General features: G+C 40.4%; 1 protein-coding gene across 11 annotated transcripts in view; it reads right to left on the reverse strand.

Moving 5' to 3' along the window:
* LOC104586925 (ubiquitin-protein ligase) overlaps positions 1 to 20360 on the reverse strand; it is a 108085-nt gene that overhangs the window by 65372 nt on the left and 22353 nt on the right. For all 11 annotated transcript variants that reach the window (XR_002022085.2, XR_002022086.2, XR_002022084.2 and 8 more), the window contains exons 8-13: positions 15139 to 15175; positions 14880 to 15028; positions 10942 to 11467; positions 10274 to 10552; positions 9773 to 9918; positions 139 to 492 (exon numbers count right to left, since the gene is read on the reverse strand). Coding sequence is in view for 8 of the 11 variants with exons in the window: in XM_019195936.2 (XP_019051481.1) it covers positions 139 to 492; positions 9773 to 9918; positions 10274 to 10552; positions 10942 to 11467; positions 14880 to 15028; positions 15139 to 15175 (1491 nt within the window). In the remaining 3 variants the exon portion in view is untranslated. The remainder of the gene's footprint in view (positions 1 to 138; positions 493 to 9772; positions 9919 to 10273; positions 10553 to 10941; positions 11468 to 14879; positions 15029 to 15138; positions 15176 to 20360) is intronic.

The following is a 20360-nucleotide window of genomic DNA, read 5'->3' on the forward strand; positions in this document are numbered from 1 at the left end:
TTTCATGCAAAATAGACACCCAAAGAAGAAGAATCAAATGGCAATAACCACCCTCAACTGCTATGATGCAGATATACCAATATACCATTGGTAAGCCCTCCAAAGGGTCTAACCTCTCTTAGGTTTTACAGGTAATACCTGAAAATGAAGAACCACTGCCTCTAGCAAAGGACAAACTGTCAGTAATAGTTCCAGACCATATTCGCCCAAAGTTCCACCAAGACCTACTGTTATGGTCCTTAGGGACCTTATTGCCGGTCCCAAATTTTTCAAAGAGAAAGGAGAAAGTCCCCATCCAAATTCTGCTCCTTCCAGAGTACATCTCCTGCTTAACTCAAAGGACAGTTCTTCACCAGAGAAACCATGGTAAGGCAGAGCTTCAACTACTTCAAGTCTACCTTCCCAGAGAGACAATTTCCTGCAACTCCTTACTTTAAAAAGTTTCAAACCAGGATTTCTTCTGACAAGTTGAGTCAACGAAGCTCCAGAGACCTGCATTTGCATAAGTATAGGGATTATTCAAGGGCAAGCCTTATTCACATCATATCTATCTGGTTGATCCACTGATGTATTTGACCATTCTAGTTTCAAGATGGTAAAAACTCCACTAAAACATCATTCTGAATGTTGCAGGAAGTAGATTATCTTTGATAAGCCTATGGCTGACTAATACAATCAACAAACCTACGATGTCATTTACAAAACAGAAATGTTTTTCTTAAAGCATTCTTAAATTTTGGAAACTATGATAAGTTCATAGAATTTGAGATCTAACATGAATACCAGAAGCAAAAGCTAAGGTTAACATGTATAATGACCCTTTTACCTTTTATAGCTAACAAAAATTTTACTAAGGGTCAAAAAAGAGACAAAAAATAATACATCCAGTTTCCCGAGGCTTCCATATTTTGTCAACTCCTTCATATTGTTTTCTTGCAAATGCTTCAGTAACATCCTTGTTTTGTTAATAAGCAACATGTGTAAATGAAGGAGGTATTCGTAAGCAACGTGGGAAACTTTCGGTTTATGATTAAATCTGCTGGGAGACGTGTTTAGTTGGTCATTTTGTTAATGTGGATCCGAACAAGGGAGAGGTTTCCAAGTGGGTGTGCTTGGAATGACAAATGAAAGACAAAGTGCAAGTTAGAAAACTTAATGCTGGATTTTTTCTTTTCCGCTTAAGTTGGAAAGAGGAGGTAGATGAGGTATTTTGGTGGGAATCAAACAAGTTAGCTCACCTAAGCTAAGACTGGGCAAATAGAATCCACCTGTAGGAGCCATAAGAAATGTCAGAAAAGGAGCCAGAAGTTTATTCTGGATTAATGTGTTTGGGATTCCTCTCCATCTGTGGGGTGTGGAAATGTTTTGTGCAGTAGGAGATGTGTGGTAGATTTAGGAAAATAAACGATAGTACTAGAGGTTGGAAAAAAATTAGTTTTTTTATCAATAAGAAAATATTTTATCAGACCCAATTAAGAAGATCACAACAAGGTGGGAAGGTTCTTCCCCCCAATCACAACTTTACAGTTTTGCCCAAAACATTTGATGCCTCACAGCCCCTTGTTCAGCTAAAGTATCCACCATCCCATTTTCTGTTCTTCTCACCCATTTAAAGGTAACAATCAACTCCCTTTCAAAGCTTTCAATCTCCTGAATTGTATGCCTATAGGTCCAAGGGATTTGGGTGCTACATCTTGTCCAAGAAATGACCGCCTGAGAGACTCCTTCCACTTGCAACTTAAGGAACCCAAAATGCTTAGCAAATTTTAGTCCACAGGTTGGAAAAACTTAGTTGCAATGAAAAGGCTGGTGGAGGTGGAGGAAATACATTTGGTTCCACCATATCTAGCACTGAACTTTGCTGGACAGTGGTTTGATTTAAGATTAGTTGTAGAAGGAAGTGTTCCATTAAAATAGGCTCGTGCTCTGTTTTGTCACTCAGTTGCTTTGGTTACATTGATAGGATCCTTCTGTTGGTTGGAGCAAGTTTAATCTTCATCAAGATTGTTAGTTTGGATCTCACAAGATATTAAGAAAAAAGAGAGGAGTTAATAGGAGGTTCGGAGAGGAGGAGATATTTCCCAGTCCTTACAAGGATTTGGGTTCAACAAGTTTTTGATCAATCGAGATGTGCAAAGAGTGATGACAATGAAGAGTGTTTTGCTTGTCTGATTGATTTCAATTTTGATTGTTACAGTATTACAGTCCAAGTGGGATCCTCCCATTCTCCTCGGGTGAGATCCCAAAAAAAATAACAAATAAGAATGTTTCTTTAATATTGTTTATTGCCCCTTATTATTTGGCTGAGCACAAGCTTAGGCCCAAGCTCCAAAGTTTGCAGTTACCATGACAGATCAGGATCTTAATATTGGCATGGAGACTCAAGCAAAAATGAGGACTAGGGTGGGAAAGGTAGATATCATGGTAGAAACTTTGGCAGACGTGGCAAAATGAATGGCAATACGCCAAAAAACTGAGGATCTTTTTTTCTAAAGAGACATGCTAGAGCCAAAGAATAGTTTCAAATGCCAGAAGATAAGAAAGAACGGGAACAAGTAATCAAGTAGAACAACTTACCTTGGTAGTGGGGATCATTGACTTGTTAAATCTATTGGGAGGAGTTTGGTTAGACTTATCTATTTCTGACAGACATATTTGGAATTTTAATCCATTGGGGTTCTTCTGTTGTGCTTCTTTCTTCGATGTTCTTTTTGTATCCCCTTCTCTTTCTTAGCCCTTTCCAATAAAAGAAATTTGGGGCAAACCAATGCACCTAAAATTAGGGTATTTTGTTTAGAGGTGTTTTCTTGAGAAAATTAACACTTATGAAACCCTACCAAAAGAGGAGACCGCATTGTTACTTGTCTCCAAGTGTTTCCTTTGAAATGTAAGTGGAGAATCAACTTACCATTTACTAATCTCCTGCTGTTTTATTTTAAGCAATTGAGAAGGGCTCTTCTCAATCTTTACTTGCAATGCAAGTGGAGAGCACCCCTAATGATGTGGCCAATTTGTTTTCTTCAGCCCTCTTCCCTTAGCTTAGTAGGGGGAAAATAATGTGATGATGTATGAGGGCAGCAGTTCTTTGGACAACTTGGGAGGAAAGGAATGCAAAAATTTTCAATGAGAAAGTAAGGATAAAAGAGGAAAATATTGAAGCCATCACTGTAAAGGTGGTGCATTAGATAAAAACGATGGATGTTGTTAGTGTCGAGTATGTAGGGGTATTTCTGTCTTTATACTTATGTTGAGGATGCTGATGTGTAATTATGTTAGAACTAGTGTCCCTCACTTAAGTAGGGGCACATGTGTCTTTTCCATTATGTTAGTAATATAAAACATATCTGGCCGAATGGGAGAGGTAATTTTTTCTCTCATTCGAACTAGACTTTTCTTCTCTCCTTTTCACCTCCTTTCCCTCTCTTTCCTTCTTCTTTCTTCTTCTCTCTTCTTGGCTGTTATCAGACTAACAGAACTCAGGGCAGGCCGAATCATAATATGGTATCAGAGCTCAACTAAGCAACTCGGATCTGCCCAGATTTCTGTTTTCTGCGTACCCAGTCTAGGGTTTTCTCTTGGTTTCTTTGTCATCGGTTGGAGATAAGGGAAAGGGCTGAAAAGGAGTGGTCGCCCTCTTCCCTTGGAGGTCTCTATGCCTCCAATAGTGCTGTTCGTGGTCGATTGCTGTGGTTTCTAAGAAGCCCTCCCCTAATCGATGAAGAGAAGAAGGCTGATTTGTGTGGTGCAGTGGGTGTCTTGTGTGGTTTGAATTTCGGGTGATGAGGCAAGAGATTTCTATGCATTTTTTTTTTTTTGTTATGAATCAAATAAGAAGCATGTTTCAGATTGTATGGTGGGATTTTAGACTGTAGTCTGCTAGGGTTTATGCTGTTTTCAGTGTGATTCGAAGGGGGAGTGGTCCTCATATAGTGTGGTGAGATTTCAGGTAGTCGTGGACTAGGATTTGTGGTGTAAAGAGTGCAACTTTCAGCAATAACAAGTGCTGAAACCAGTGTGATCAGTGTGTGATGTGGTCTCGTGTGTAGTGTGCCGAATTCAGCAATAACAGAATTCAGCAATAACAGAATTCAGCAATGGGAGATAGTAGTAATAGCAAATCTAATGTGATGATACCTACTGACTACCTGAATGTTCAAATGACCTCCATTAAACTGAATGGAGAGAATTATATACCTTGGGCTAAATCTGTAGAAGTTTTTCTGAAGGCAAAGAAGAAGGTGAAACACATAAGGGAGGAAAAACCCTCCACTGATTCTCATGAGTATGATGACTAGGAACAAAAGGATGCACAAATTATCACGTGGTTATGGAATAGTATGGAACCCAAGATTAGTATAAATCTCATGTTTCTTGACACTGCCAAAGATGTGTAGGACCATGCTAAGAAGTTGTATTCCGGTCAAGACAATACAACCAGAGTATATCAGTTGTATCAGGAATACTTTAATCTACAACAGGGCAATCAAAGTCTTGAAGAGTACTATGCTAGTATGAGAAACATTCGTAATGAGTTGAATGTTTATCACCCCCTCACTTCTAATGTCAAAATTCAGCAATAGCAAAGAGAACAGTTTGATGTGACTCGATTTTTAGTGGGGCTAAAATCTGAGTATGAACCAGTGCGGGCTCAAATACTAGGAGGATCAGCTCTCCCTTCCTTAGAAGAGGTGTTTGCTCGACCTCGAAGGATTTCCATTGGATCTATTGAGAACTCTAATGTTTCCGATAGATCAGCCTTTGCAGTATCAAGGGGCCGTGGTGTTAGAGGTGGAGCTCGGGGAGCTCAATCTGGCCATAGTGGTAGCAGTGGTCCGGTATATGGCCGGAGTGGTGGTGGTGGACCTACATATAACCATGGTGGTGGTCGTACTGGAGGTAGAGATTCAGGGGGAGCCCGTGCCAAAGGACGTGGTTCGGGTCCGAGGAGGTGTACTCATTGTGGTATGGATGGACATACCATTAATTATTGCTATGACTTGCATGGTCCACCCTCAACCTGGGCCAATCATGCCATGACTAGTGACAGCAATTTCAGACAGGAGAGTCATTCAGCTGATCAGATACTTCCTACATCCGCAAATGTTCCCAGGAAGGAGATGACGAGTGTCCCCCGTGATGAGTATGAGAGGTTTGTCTAGTCCACATCTCAGCAGAACACGGCTACTCTCGCACACTCGGGTATGGCTTGTTTGGCATCCACACCCAATCCCTGTATTATTGACTCTGGAGCCTCCGATCACATGACTGGAACTCCAGGTGTGTTTTCTTCCCTCTCTCATTGCTCAACATCACAATCTGTTACCCTTACTAATGGTTCCACATCCTCCATTTGTGGTGTTGGCAATGTTAACATGACCCCCTTATCTTTATCCTCGGTTTTGTATGTCCCTAAATTTCCATTTAACCTTGTCTGTTAGTAAGTTGACAAAGTCACTCAATTGCTCTATTACTTTTTACCCTTCTTCGTGTGTTTTTCAGGATCTCAAGGCAAGGATGAAGATTGGTGGTGGGCATGAAACTGGTGAATTGTATTATCTTGACGATGGTGGAAGAACATTAACAACTCTCCAATCATCCTCTCCAATGGCATTGTCAATTTGGTCATCCTTCGCTAAAAGTTTTAAAGTCTTTGGTCCCTTCATTGAGTCAACTTTTTGTTTTAGATTGTGAGTCGTGTCAGTTGGGGAAACATCATCATGTTCCCTTTAGTCCTAGGGTTGATAACCGTGTGTCGAGTCATTTTTCTTTGGTTCATTCGGATGTTTGGGGTCCTTATAAAGTGATGTCATACAATGGGTATAGATATTTTGTCATTTTTGTTGATGATTATTCAAGGATGGCGTGGCTCTATTTAATGAAAGAAATGAGTGAAATGTTTACCATCTTCTAAAAATTTTGTGCTGAGATTCGCAACCAATTTGATGTTCACATTAAAATTTTTTGTTCCGATAATGGTCGTGAATATTTCTCTTCATCATTTCAAGAATACTTGGACCAAGATGGCATTATACATCAGACCTCATGTACCTACACCCCACAACAAAATGGGGTGGCTGAGAGAAAGAATCGTCATCTTTTGGAAACAGCTCGATCCCTCATGCATCACATGAATGTTCCCAAACCCTTTTGGAGTGATGCGGTGCTTACTTCTTGCTTCTTGATTAATCGGATGCCCACGTCTATCCTTGATGATCATTCCCCATTCACTACCTTGTTTCCCACCTTGCCTCTGTTTCCTCTTTCTCCTCAGGTTTTTGGGTGTGTTTGCTTTGTCCATAATCTGGGCCTCAGGAAGGACAAGTTAGATGCACGATCCATTAAGTGCATCTTCCTTGGCTATTCACGGACCGAGAAAGGGTATAAGTGTTATCATCCTAGTTCTCGATGTTCCTTTGTGTGTGCTGATGTTACCTTCTTTGAGTCTACTCCGTTTTTCTTGGGGTCCAGTGATGTTTCTTTCTCCTCATCACCTCCTCCTCTTCCTCTTCCAGTTACGGATTCTATTCCTCTTGTTCCAGCTGTGACCAAGTCCTTGCCTCCAGTGCCACTACCTATCGAACGGCCACCTATCCGTCAAGTGTATACACATCGCCCATATGTACCAGCTGCTCCTCCTCCAACTCCATCAACGTCGATAGATCCGGCAATTGTCCCCACACCAGCCCCAAATCCAGTATCTGATCTTGATCTCCCCATTGCCTTGCGGAAAGATAAACGCACTTATACCCCTCATCCTATTTCTAATTATGTTTCACTCACTCACCTTGTGGCGAGAAGCAGTGCAGAGGCAGAATATAGAACTATGGCACATACCACTTGTGAATTAGTGTGGCTAAGGAACCTTCTACAGGGGATAGGATACAATGTTAACACTCCAATGAAGCTCTATTGTGACAATCAGGCTGCAGTTCATATTTCTTCTAATCCAGTGTTTCATGAAAGAACCAAGCACATAGAGGTTGACTATCACTTTGTGAGAGAGAAGGTGCTGAGTGGAGTGATAGACATTGCATATGTTAACACAGGGAACCAGTGGGCAGACTTATTTACTAAAGCATTGAGTCGGGGATGAGTGGACTACATATGTAACAAGCTAGGATTATATGATATATACTCACCAGCTTGAAGGGGTGTGTTAGTGTCGAGTATGTAGGGGTATTTCTGTCTTTATACTTATGTTGAGGTTTCTGATGTGTAATATATACTCACTTAAGTAGGGGCACATGTGTCTTTTCCATTATGTTAGTAATATAAAACATATCTGGCCGAATGGGAGAGGTAATGTTTTCTCTCATTCGAACCAGACTTTTCTTCTCTCCTTTTCTCCTCCATTCTCTCTCTCTTTCTTTCTTCTTTCTTCTTCTCTCTTCTTGGCTGTTATCAGATTAACAGAACTCAAGGGCAGGCCGAATCATAATAGATGTGTTTGCTCAATTCAGTAATGGGTGATATATTTAGAAGAAGGCAGCAGGTGGCCAATTCTTTTTTTTTATCGGTAAAAGAGATTTCATTAATAAATTCAGAAAGATTACAGAAATGAGTAGCCTCAGCTACCCCACTCGAATTTAGAGTTTGCCAACTATTGACTTTTAACTATCCAGCCTTACAACTGAGCCCAGAAACAATGTTCCCTGTTAATCCCCTGTTTTGCTAGCTGATCTGCAAAGCCATTTGCCTCTCTTGGAGTCCACTGTATTAACAACTGCATGTCCTTGGAAAGGCATTTAAACTTCTTAGTTTCATTTCTATAGAGCCAGGGAGTCTTTTCATTTTGCTTTAATCAGCTTAGGATCATTTTGGAATCGCCTTCCACAACCAGTTTTCTCACTCCCAACTCCATAGCCTTTTGTATCCCAAAAACCACTGCCTTTAGTTCAGCTGTAGTGGAGTCTCCCCTTCCAATAGGACCTGAGAACAACCCCACCACAGTTCCTTTGTCATTTCTTAACACCCCTCCAATTCCAGACATTCCTGGGTTGCCAAAACTACTTTCATCAAAGTTTAATTTGAAGAAGCCAGAATCAGGGAGATCCCACTCTCTTAAGACCTTTTTAGTTGATGAAGAGGAAGCTACTGTCCTCCAATTTCTGAAGATATCATCCACAGTAAAATCTGAGAACAATCCCACAGATTTTACCCATGGTCACCTTTATCATGATCCCTTCTATCAGCACTTCCTTGCATCTTATCTTTTCTTCAAAAATTCTCAGATTTCTCTCCTCTCATATCACCCAAAGCACTGCTGCCCAAGTGCATCTCCATAGCATTCTACCTCTTCTTTTTGGCCATCTGAAAGTGGAGGAGTCAAATAGCCAATTCTTCATCCACTAAAAGATTGATCTAAATGCAATGAGCTCCACCTAGGCATGGCTGCATCAAACTGAATTTTGACGGATGTAACATAGGGAACCCTGGCCTCTCTGGAATAGGTGGAATATTCAGAGATGAGTGTGATACTATAATAGCATTGTACTCGGAACCATCTGGAATGGGAAACTCTGCAAAGGCAGAATTCTTGGCGGTGTTATAGGTATTGAGGTCCAGATACTCTTTAAGGTTGAGAAAGATTATCATAGAAGGCAATTCAACGGTAGTGCTGCAAGGGTTGGAATTTGGAAAACAGCAGTCGAGCAACATGGTAGTTCAGGCAGATTCTTAGAGAGATTAAGCACTTAACCAGAGAACTTGAAGCAACCTGTCAGTGGGCCGAAGGGTCAGAAAACTCTTTGGCTGATGCACTTGCCAAACTAGGAGTGAATAGGGAACAACTTTCTTGGTCTCACTTTTAAGACAATTATTAAAGTGGGTTAAGCAGGTTTTGACTCGCCAATGCATAGAGATGCAAGGCATCTTTGTACATAAACCATTCTTTTTATGAATTAATAAAATTTAATACCAGTTGCCAATCAAAAAAAAAAGTTTAAATTAATAGAAGAGGGAGAGAGGATGGTAGTGATGTTAATGCAAGTAGGGAAGACAACATTGGTGAAACCTCCAGAGCTATGTCAACTGGGGAGAACTTAGAAGAATTAGCTGTTAATCAAAAGAACAGGGGTGAGGGAGAGTGAGAGGTAAAGATAATGCATCTGAGAGAAGGGAGAGGGTGAAAGTCCTCCGCCCAATGATTTATTCTCATGGTCATGGTTAACATAGGTCTTGGATGAACCAGAGGTGTTAGGGTATTGCATGGGCCATAAAACTTGAGAGGTTTCTATTTGTTGACTGATCAAATGTTGTTAGTAGTAGATTCTTTGGGTATGTAGCTATGTAAAGAGGACTTTGAGAATTTTGTCCTATGCTTTTTCATTTCTTCTCTATCTGAGAAGTTTAGGGTGTGTCCAAGTCTGGTTTTCTTGCATATCTGAGAAGTTTAAGCATCCTTATGGGGCCTGAGGGTTCCTATTTCTCCCTTGTCCCTACAGTTACATCTTGTATATGTTTTTTTTTTATTTTCATTTGCTATTTAATACAGTTATTTTGCTAATAAAAAGATGCATGACACAAGATATCAAAAGCAGCTCTAGTCCAGAATATATAACCCATTACAAGATGGATCTAGAAACACCCCCTCCCCTATCCATGATAATATTTTCCAATAAGTTAGCAGATCTTGGATCCATCTGAACTAGATGTTCACTCTGGAAGCCAAGGATATCACTTCCCTAATCAAATGTAGTTTGTCCAATTACAACTAAACAATTTATTATGAAGACAAAATATGAATACTTCAAGCTTCAGCATTATAACATACCATAGTCTCAGAAATATCAAGCTTCTCCAAGGAAGAGCCTGAGAAGTTATTAAGAGCATGATCATCAACAACAGTCTCCCTCAAGCACAGACTTTTCAATGAGTATGTGCAGGACATAAGTTGTAACAGAGATCTTACATCAACATCTGCAAAGAAAATTATTCATTACATAGTGTTTGAAATGGGGTTGTCTTATCACATGTTAAACCTATCTCATTTTCTTTCTTTGTTTCCCATATCTTTAGTAGAAAAACATTAATAGTTGAATATGATAGAGAAAAATATATGAATAATTACGAATATTGAATATTTAATTCTAATGAGCTTTATTTTAAAAAGCTATGGTCATCTAAGGATTTTGTAAGATATATCGAAGACTCAAAATATTAGAGGTGTTGTCTTTTTAGATGGAAAATTTTCATATATGATATGTAATATACTAATATATGCAAGTATCTGCATATGTACACAGAGGACTAATAAAGGGAAAAATTAACTCACTCTTGCATCCACCAATATGCAGTTTCTGAAGTCTAAAGGCCAATGAAGTAGAAAAATTCAGTTCACAAGGCATCGCAGGAAAACCATCCAAAGGAGAATCGGAACAAAGAACTAGAGTAGAATTCCTCCCAAAATATGTATCAGAAACAACAAGTGAATGAAGTTTCATGCTTTTGCAAATTAATTTGGATATACCCATGTCAGTTACCGAAGTGCACCCTTTAATATTCAAGTAGGATAAGGAAGAAGACAACAAGGAGAGCTTTTGGAGGTCCATATCTGGCAATAACATCAAAGGAAGCATTTTGTAAGATAATGAAATCCCAAAATATGAAGGAAATAATTAAAGTTTCTGAAACATGAAGGAAATAATCAAAGGAGGATGTTCACGTGAATGTTCTGAGTTTCCAGTGAGGTATATACAAAAAAGCACAGCCTATTCACAGCATATTCATAGATGCACTATAGATGTAAACCACTCAATTGGGATAAATTGAGGGTAAGATCTCCTAGGAAGGACAGAATTATAGGAGCCACTAGCCTAGTGGCATGATTCAAAGTGCCTACACCATGCTGGTAACAATTTGCTGACCGAATAATGCAACCAAATTCTATGTTCAAAGAAAATTGTTGCTTTGGAAAAGTATCAAGCAGGCAAAAGGACTTACCATCAATATCACTTCGACCTTTCAAAACAAGTTTTGTGATACTTGATAGTAATGGTTTATCTTTTAAAATCTTGTAAGACACACCACCTAATTCTTGATACTCCTCAACCGTAGCAGATACTATTGACACTTGTGTTGGAATTATGGGACTAACATCAGTGGTCAAGTCAACTTCATTGACCAATGGGCATTCTCGTACCAGGTGAAACAGAGTTTCCAACTTGAAGTGCGAGCAATAAGAAGCTTTCAATATTTTCAAAGATGGAAATGACTTGCAGAATAACTCAATTGCAGCTTCAAAATGTATATTTGGGCACTTGGATACGTCTACTTCACAGACTGCTTCAAATGCCAAGAGTTGGAACAAACTCTGAGAGATTAGATGCCTAGCCCCATCAAAACATTGAAGCTTGACCGAAGACCGATTAAGTGTCCCTGTCAATGTGAGGTCCATGTTATTTGAACAGGGAAGTGCTGAGAGCAAAAATGCTGACGTTATCTGTGGACAACCTGAAAGGTCTACTTTCTATACATGGAAAAGAAGAACAGTGAGTTTTATGTTCACATACCAGTAAAACAAATTACATTCATGAAGAAAATGCAGCAGAGGTGGAAACCTTTTCTATAAATAACCAGATTACAATGTTGGATAGAGCAATTAAATGTACTCTAGAGCACAGGGATCATGCTTTTGTGGGTAAAGATAACTGTCACCAGATTATCAAGTGTATACCCACAAAACAATATGGAATTTTCCACATTAAATTTTGTTATAACGGATCTTTATGGTCTGGCTGAAAATTGAAAATTAGAAAACACAGTTCTTTCAGAAGATACATAAGTTAATATCTGTAGCAAAAGGAGGAGCGGGATCTTTTCCAAGCAACATATTTAGTGATTCCAAGAGCTCCAACTCCAATTCCAAGACACTGATGTTCAGGTTACTCTTTAATCCTCATCCAATATTCCTCAAGCCCAGGGAATAAGGTTTTCATTCAGGGTTTCCCTCAGAGCTGTGGTTTTAGCTGTATGAAGAAAGTTAAAATGTAATGTTACCCATGTAAAGGCACATTAATCTTTTACTTTTATAATATAAAAAGTACCCATAGTCAACTGGATCATTCAAGTCAATGCAAATGAGTCCATATCTGGCTCAACTTTTCAATATTTGTTTAGACTTCAACCTTCATTTTCCATTGTTTCTGAATATGAATCCTTATCCTGGAGTACTCTTCAAGTAACAGCGTATGTGGTTAACCACTACAAGATGTGATGTACTAGGGGAATGCATAAATTTATTCACCACCCTAACATCATACACAATATATAGCCTAATAAGTGAAAAATAGATAAGCTTCCCTACTAGTCTTTGAAATCTATCTGCATCTTCAACCTTGTCACCATTTTTTTTTTTTTTTTGATAATTATCTTCAACCTTGTCACCATTGACACCATCCAGTCTCAAATTCTGCTGTCTGAGGGCATTCAACCAAGTTTTCATGTATCATGTAGAAGATTAAGACATACTTCCACTAAGATATAAAGATACCAGCCTACCTAGCTACCTCAATTAGAAAGAAATACTTGAGCATTCCTAGCTCCTTGATGTCAAGCTTCTTACCTAGAAACTTCTTCACTTTCACAATATCCTCATGGAAGTTTCCAGTCTCCACTCATCCCCACCTCTTTCGTCTGATCGCCACCACCCTATCTTCTTCTCACCCTTCGGATTTCTGTCTTCTTCTTTCCTACTTCATGTCAGAGTCAGTTCATGAGAATATATTATTATTAAAGGACAAGAATATATTATTATTAAAGTACTGTTCAGCTGTGTCCGAGTGACAACCCATACCCAGGAAAATATATTATTATTAAGGTAGTAAAAGGACCATTCTGTCCTTAAGATACATGTAATGTACAAAAGAATAAAAGAAGGATCTAGTGTACAAGAAGAGCACAAATATAAGGGTGCTCCCAAGAAATAAAAGGACAAAAATAACCCTCTAACTCATATTGGCTCTACACTTAAATCTTTGAGATGACCCAAACCAAATCAACCTTCAAGCTTTGTCTCCTGCCTAACCAATTTGATCATCGACCTCCCCTCCCCCTTTTTTCCTATTTTGCCCCTCCCTTTTAAAACCCCCAACCTGTTCTCCCAGTTTCCTCTTTTAAAGTCCCCTCTTTCTAATACTAGAGTGATCCCTACACACCCCACTCACCACCTTCAAACTGGCAAATGCATGTTCCCCTTTTCTCAAGCATAGCACAACATTTGACTTTTGGGCTTCCCCACTCATCGCCCCATCCCCCCCCCCCCCACGTGTCTTTCTTTGGACACTTTTGGCTTCAGTCTTGCAAGAATGCAACCGTCCTATCCTCCCCTTCTAAAAGTACTCTAAGGTCATACCATTCTCCTACAAACTGAAGCCTCAAAGAACTTGGAATACTGGAGACCTTTTCCACCTCCACCAAGATTCTTGCCATGTCTAGCTTGTCCCAAGTCCTGTTTCTATTATCAAAAGCAAGAAATTTCCCACAACACTTCCCAATCTCTTGGAAGGTAAGAACGCCCCACACATGCAGAGGAACCAACCATGCCAAGCCACACTGCAGTTTTTCTTTTTCTATCACTGATCGCCCCTAACACCAGGAACCACCTCCCCAACCATAAGTCAATCTCCCTGGATTTTGACTTCTCTGTATCCAAAACACAATCAACTTCTTTATTGTGAAACATAAACACGAGAAGGCCACTACTTAATCTTCTTACTCCTATTACCCTTTCTTTGCCCCATTCTAGGATCACCCAAGCTTCTAACTTCTCTGCATCCAGCTCATTTCCTACAAGTCACCCCACACAGAAACTGAACTGAGTTGGCAGCTAGTTGCATTATTAAGAGCATAACTCTACATAGTGAATAGTTGTAGGGAGAAGAGAGGTGGTGGGCCCAAATCCTTCTATCTGGTTTAGAGGGATCCAAACAAACTTTCTCAAGAGTAAGCAGTAGAGTCGCCACCTCTTCAAGCTCACCATCCCTTAATCCCCTTCTAAACCCAAAGTCCTAATTACCACCCATAAAGAGGTCCTGAGCCGCAAATCCAAAACAAAATAAGGTTCCCAAAGCAAACATCATACCTAACCAAGTTTAAAAAAAAGGCTGAGAATGCCATGAATTGATTTCCATGGTGAGGCCAACATTGCCTCAGGAGGTACACCAGGATCCCAATGACTCCATAAATGCTTGCCACCACTTGGTGCCACAACCTCTCTCCTTCCAGAGTCATTTTCCTAGTAAGGCTATATTCTTTTTACCCACATTACCCATACCTAAACCTCCCTCCTTGCAACTACAAACTATATCCCACTTAACCAAGTGGTCCTTTTTGCCCTCTCTTGTTTCCCACAAGAAGTCCCACATAACTTTTTCTAACTTCTTAACCTCCTACAGTATCCTAAATACGAAGAGATAATAATACAGCAGAAAATTTGCAAGTGCAAACTTGATTAATGTAATTCTTCCTCCCAAAGAAATATAATTCCTCTTCCCCACCACCAATCTTTTTGCAACCCTCTCTAAAATTGGACTACAGAATCTACTCTCCTTTGGGTTTGCTCCCAAAGGAAGGCCTAAGGAACTAGCTAAGGACTCTAGGATATTATCATCCAACTTAATCCCTACAATACTACTTTTTTCAAGATTGATTTTCAAATTTGACATCTGCACAAACACCAATAAAAGCAATGCCACCAACTCTTAGAACAACAAAGAGAAGGCTGAATATACAATTTTTGTTGCTGGTCTTCCACTTACATAATGAAATAAAAAGATAAAAGCAATCGGAAGGAATATAGTAGAAGGATGGCCAGGTTAAAATATAGTATGCAAACCATCCAGGAAAATACCATATAAATAAAGAACAACAAAGAGGCACACCTCAGTGTATTCTGTCAAACGAATCCTTGAGTTCCGTCCACTAACTCTTAGAACACAGCAAGAGCTCATGGATGGATCTTTCATGAGACTAAAGATGTCACTAGTGCTCTCATCAGCAAGTTTAGAAAAGTAGTGATTCCTTCTTTTCCCTGCAAGCAAGAACTTTGTGTAACCAATACTGTTGATGACTTTGATAAAGAAAGGACGTGGTCTAAATATCATGTCCATGGTATGTAAAACAGAAAGAGAGATGAGATACCTGAAGCAAACCACAATGGCAAAAGGTTAAGTTGGACCTGTTCAACATAAAAGGTTAATTATCTTATTAAAGGAAGAAAGAACTAACAAAAGAAGACTTCTTTTATATGACATGTGAGAATTCATTCCAGTAGTAAATCTAATTAGGTTTGCCACTGAAAAGGAACATCTGGGGTTACTCATAATTTCATACAATCTAGAGAAGAAGAGCAAGATAGTTTTAGGAAAGGCAAATGAATCTCAGAACCTTTCTGGCCTCACAGTTTCTCATCCTGACACTGCCACTGAAATCTCCAGCAAACTTGACCATAAACTCATAAAGGCACAACCAAACTTGCATGTGTTCTCTATAGTTGATTAATCATTACCAGACAGGATTAAGGTGGTATTTGGATGAGACAGATTAGAGAGAAGAAATAAAAGAGCAAGAGTTTAGGGGAAACACATGAGATAGTGTAGAGCACCTTATTCTCTTGTTTTATTCATTTATGAAGACTAGCACAGAAGTTACATATATGCCCTTTGCTACTATCTATCTCAAGCTATAATAATCCCTTAGGTCAGATGCCTCTCTCTCTCAATACCCTCCCACAAGCTGGTCCATAGATGCTGCCCATACCCAACTTCTCTAGCACATTAGCTAGCAGGGTTTTAGATACAACCTTCATCAAAATATCAATTAGTTATTTATCTAAAGTCACAATGGCAGACAAACCTTCATTAGACACCACCATCTCATGAATAAAGTCTGTCCACTTAACGTGCTTTGTATTGTTGCACTTTTTTTAGAAAAGGTAAAACTTTATTGATGAAGAGATATAATGATACAAAAAACACATGCCAGAGCTCCAAACTAAAAAGCACCTAAAGCAGGCAGAATACATCACATCTGTACAAGATCAGCTTAATACAATGGGATATTCAGGGGGAATTCCTTAGAGACTCAGGCCCAAGACCCAATTCTTCCGACAGCTATATTGATGAGTTCCTCCACAGGTTTTTCCTTAGGCCCCATTCGTTTGGGGTAAGTTTGGGGGGAAAGTTGATCAATGGAAACTTCCCCATATTCTTTTACTAGTGAATTGTGGATCTCATGGAAACAAAACTTTCTCCCCTGGGTAAGTCCTTGGCAACTTACCTAGTAAAGTTTTACCCACCTAGGAGGTAGCTAAATTACGTACCCATGGAGGGGGAAACTGGCCAAACTGTGTAGGACCAAAATGTCCCTGCCAAAATAAAAACAACTAGGAATCCTTTAGGAAATTCGCTCATTTACCCATCTGGCAAAAGAACATGGATAAATGTACTTATCCACCTAGGTAACACTTACCCGAGTAAATACATTTACCCAGGAAAGTAATTTACAGCCAAACGAACAAGGCCTTAGAGTTGAAAACTCTGCTATTTCTTTCTGACCAGATTGTCCAAAGAATAGCTGCCAGCACCTGAGCACAAAGTAGCTTGCCTTTAGATCTCAAGCCTTAAATCTGCAAAAGAGCAACAAGTCCAGCACAGACCCACATATAGGACAACTCAGACTAGCAGCTTTGAAAAAGTGGATCCAAATCTGCACAAGATTGGTCCTGAATCATTACACCTCTTCAGATCAAGTCATCACTTCTAAGGCATTTTCCCGAAGCATGGAGCTGTGAGATTTGGTTGGGAATCAAAAAAGGTGAGGGCTTCATATGGGGTGAGTGTGTGGAAGGGGATCATGACCTTTAATAAGGAATTTAGGGACCTAACCAGCTTTGTAGTTGGGGATGGATCTAAATCAGGTTTTGGGAGGATGAGTGGTGTGGGATGGGAAGGCTCTGTGACCTGTATCCAAGACTGTATAGATTAACAGAGGCTGAAGTCACTATCAGTGGCTGCTATGAAACGAGGAACCCAAAATTCAAGAGGCCTTTATTGAACAGAAAAGTTGAAGAGTGCATTTCTCTCTTAGAGAAACTGGAGGGTGGAAAACCTACAATTCAACTCAGAGACAAGCTTTGGGGGAAAGAGTGCAAGAATGGCAAGTTCACAGTAAAGTCGTGTTATCTGGCTCTCAGCAGATCCGTCTCAGATGTGAATCACATTAAGGGCATCTGGGGAAACCCAGTTCCTCCAAGAGTGGAGGCTCTGGCTTGGCTGATAGCAATGGACAGCATTTTGACTGCCGATCACTTGAAATCCAGAGGCTTTAACTTGGTTTCCAGATGCTGCCTTTGTGAGGAGCAGGAAGGGAACACGTTTTTTTTTTTTTTTTGAGAAAATTTAACCAGGATTCATTAAAGGAAGAAGAGGTACATGAGAAGATGCACAAAGCAGGGGAAGAACCCCTACAAATTACAAAGGAGGAAGCTTGCCGCTATACAAATGCTCCAAATATTACTGTTATTGATAAAAAAAAATACAAATGCTCCAAATACACACCACATTTGGCTAAGCCATCTGCTGTATGATTGTGTTCCCTAGGAATCCAAACTAATTTTACATTTAAACAGTCCAAAGAGTCCCTAGCCTCTGCCAAATAGTGACTCAATCTCCAAGATCCCCCCTCTTTGTCTCTTAACCATTTTATAGTATTTGCTGAATCACCTGCAATGATTAAATTCTGGATTCCCAAACTTTTTATTATTCTGATTCTTGTGAGAGCAGCCATCACTTCAGCCTTTGTGGAATCAGCCAAACCAATTGGACCGCTGAAAGTCCAACAAATGTTGCCCCTTTCATCCCTTACTGTGCCTCCAATACCAACTAAGCCAGAGTTACCTAAGGCACTTCCATCGAAGTTTAGGGTCATCACTCCTTCATAGATGGGTTTGGGATGTCTCAAGGATGTTTGATGGAGGTGAGGGAGAAATAGAAAGGGGTAAGCATCTCTATGGAGATCATTGACTAAGAGTCCTTTGAACAGATCTGAGTTCACCATCCAGAGGTTGCAAAGGTAAGTAATGTCTGAATTAACTCCTCAAGGGGCCTGAATTTGTTGTCAAAGAGGCTTTTGTTTCTTTCATCCCAAACTCCCCACAACACTGCATATAGCACTGGTTGCCAATAAACTTTACACCCTTTAAATTAAATCTGTTCCTTGCCATTGATGCAGAAAGTCCATAATGTGCTCTGGTATAACCCAGCTGTAACCTGCCATTTTCAAGAATTGGAACCAAATCTTTTGGGTGAACTTGCAGTGAAGAAAAATGTGATATGCTGATTCACCTCCACTGAAGCATAAAATGCAAACATGAGGAGAACACGTTTCACCTATTCGTTTCATGCAATTTTTCAAGATTCCTGTGGAATGTGTTTACTTCCATGTTTAGGGTCTCTGGATTTCATCCAACCACAATAGCAGAGATTTTTTCAACATGGCCAGGCTATCTGGGTGAAAGAAGGTGAGGTTACTATGGAGTTGTATCCCATTTGCAATATGCTGGAACATATGGAAGGAAAGGAACAGGACTTTTGAAGACAAGGCTTGTAGCATGGAGAAGATGGTTGCGGCTGTGGGCAGAACAGTGGTAGAATGGGTGTTGATTCTTCCTGAATTCAGTCAACAAAAAAAGGAGGATTTTGGGAGTGGATTAGGAGAGATTCTGGAATATCAAATATGTAATGCATAGCCTGTTATCTAGTTTGATTGAAGGCTCTTTTGTTTTCTTTGTTTTCGGGTGCTGTCTTATCACCCTGATCTGTAATTTCTTTTTTTTAATAAAACTTTTGCTATTTACTTATCAAAAAAAATTACAAGTTTGAATCTCAAGGATGTCGAAAAAAAAATTCTCAGCAAAGTCTGAAGGACTGATTTGCTCAAATTCTTGAAGAGAGATGACCCAGCTTGTGATGAGTTTGCCAACCGAGGACACAATCACTTCAATACTTCTTTCCTTTCCTTCGAAGAGCCTCCTATTCCTTTCCCACCAGCAAACTGCAAAGGGAATGCAGCTCCAGACAATTTTAGCTCTCATACTTCCTCTGAACTTTGGCCAGGTAGAGAAAATCTCTGCTGATGTTAATGGCTGGAATATAGGAATCCCAAAGAGGAAGGAGTAGAATCTCCAGATGAAATTTTCTAACTGGCAGGAAAAGAACAGATGAAAAACAGTTACCTCATCTGACTTGCACATATAGCAATAGCTTCAATTCTCAGGGGTACTGGATTTCCCCAAATTCCACTTATTTGATCATTGATTACAATATCCTTGATGAGAGCCATATAAAATGATTTCACTGTAAATTTTCCATTTCTGCATTCCTTCCACCACAGACCATCTTCACTGGTTGTAGAGATTCTAGTTTGTTTTAATTTGTCCAGCAAAAGAACACATTCCTCCAACTCCTGATCAAGCAGGGGTCTTCTAAACTTAGAGCTCCAAACCTGTTATGGGCACACCATCCGGCAGCGCACTGCAGAGCAGTCATAGGCAGCAGCACGCACGGCAGGCCACACAGCAGCAGGCACCGCCAGGCAGCAGTGCGCACTGCACGCACCGCACGGCGGCACGCACCGCACACCCACCCGGCACCGCACGGCAGCGGCACCATGGCGCGCAGCACGCACCGCCAGGCAGCAGCACACACTGCACGACAGCACGCACCGCGCACACGCCCGGCACCGCACAGCAGCGGCACCATGAGCCACGCGCACGCACCCGGCAGCAGCAGCAGAGCAGGGCCCACACAACAGCTCATAGGGGTGGGCCCACCCTTATCTGGACACGTCAAGCCAACTCGCCGCCAGCCTACCTTATCCTTATCTTATCCCTTATCTTTATCTAATCTTATCTTTATCTTTATCTTAAGTAAGAGTGAGTTACCATTAGGAGTAGGTAATTAGGAGTTTGAGTTCAAATTGGAGTTTGAGTTTAATTAGGAATTCCCTTCTGTAATCTCCTATTTAAAGAGCTACGAATTGAAATAAAGCATTTAGTTTTCCAGCCAAGAAAATAGTGAGGAGAGTTCGGGTGGTCTCTTGGACAAATCACCCATTCAGTTTCCGCAATAGGGTCTGCACGCAAGGGAAGTTGCAAGGTGAAACAGGGCTTCCGCACCGTGGACCGGCCCGTGACGGGATCCTATGCGCGGGACTATAACAAATTGGCATCAGAGCCAAACGTCACGGGCGATATGGAGCAGCTGTCTTCCAAAGTCCACGAACTGGAACACCAACTTGCAGAAACCAGCATGGAGGTTCGTGAAGTCGGGGAAGACGTCCGGGAGATGCGACGCCTGCTGGAA

The sequence above is a fragment of the Nelumbo nucifera genome, chromosome 2 (genome assembly GCF_055504915.1).
Source record: "Nelumbo nucifera cultivar China Antique chromosome 2, China Antique-T2T, whole genome shotgun sequence".
NCBI lineage: Eukaryota > Viridiplantae > Streptophyta > Magnoliopsida > Proteales > Nelumbonaceae > Nelumbo > Nelumbo nucifera.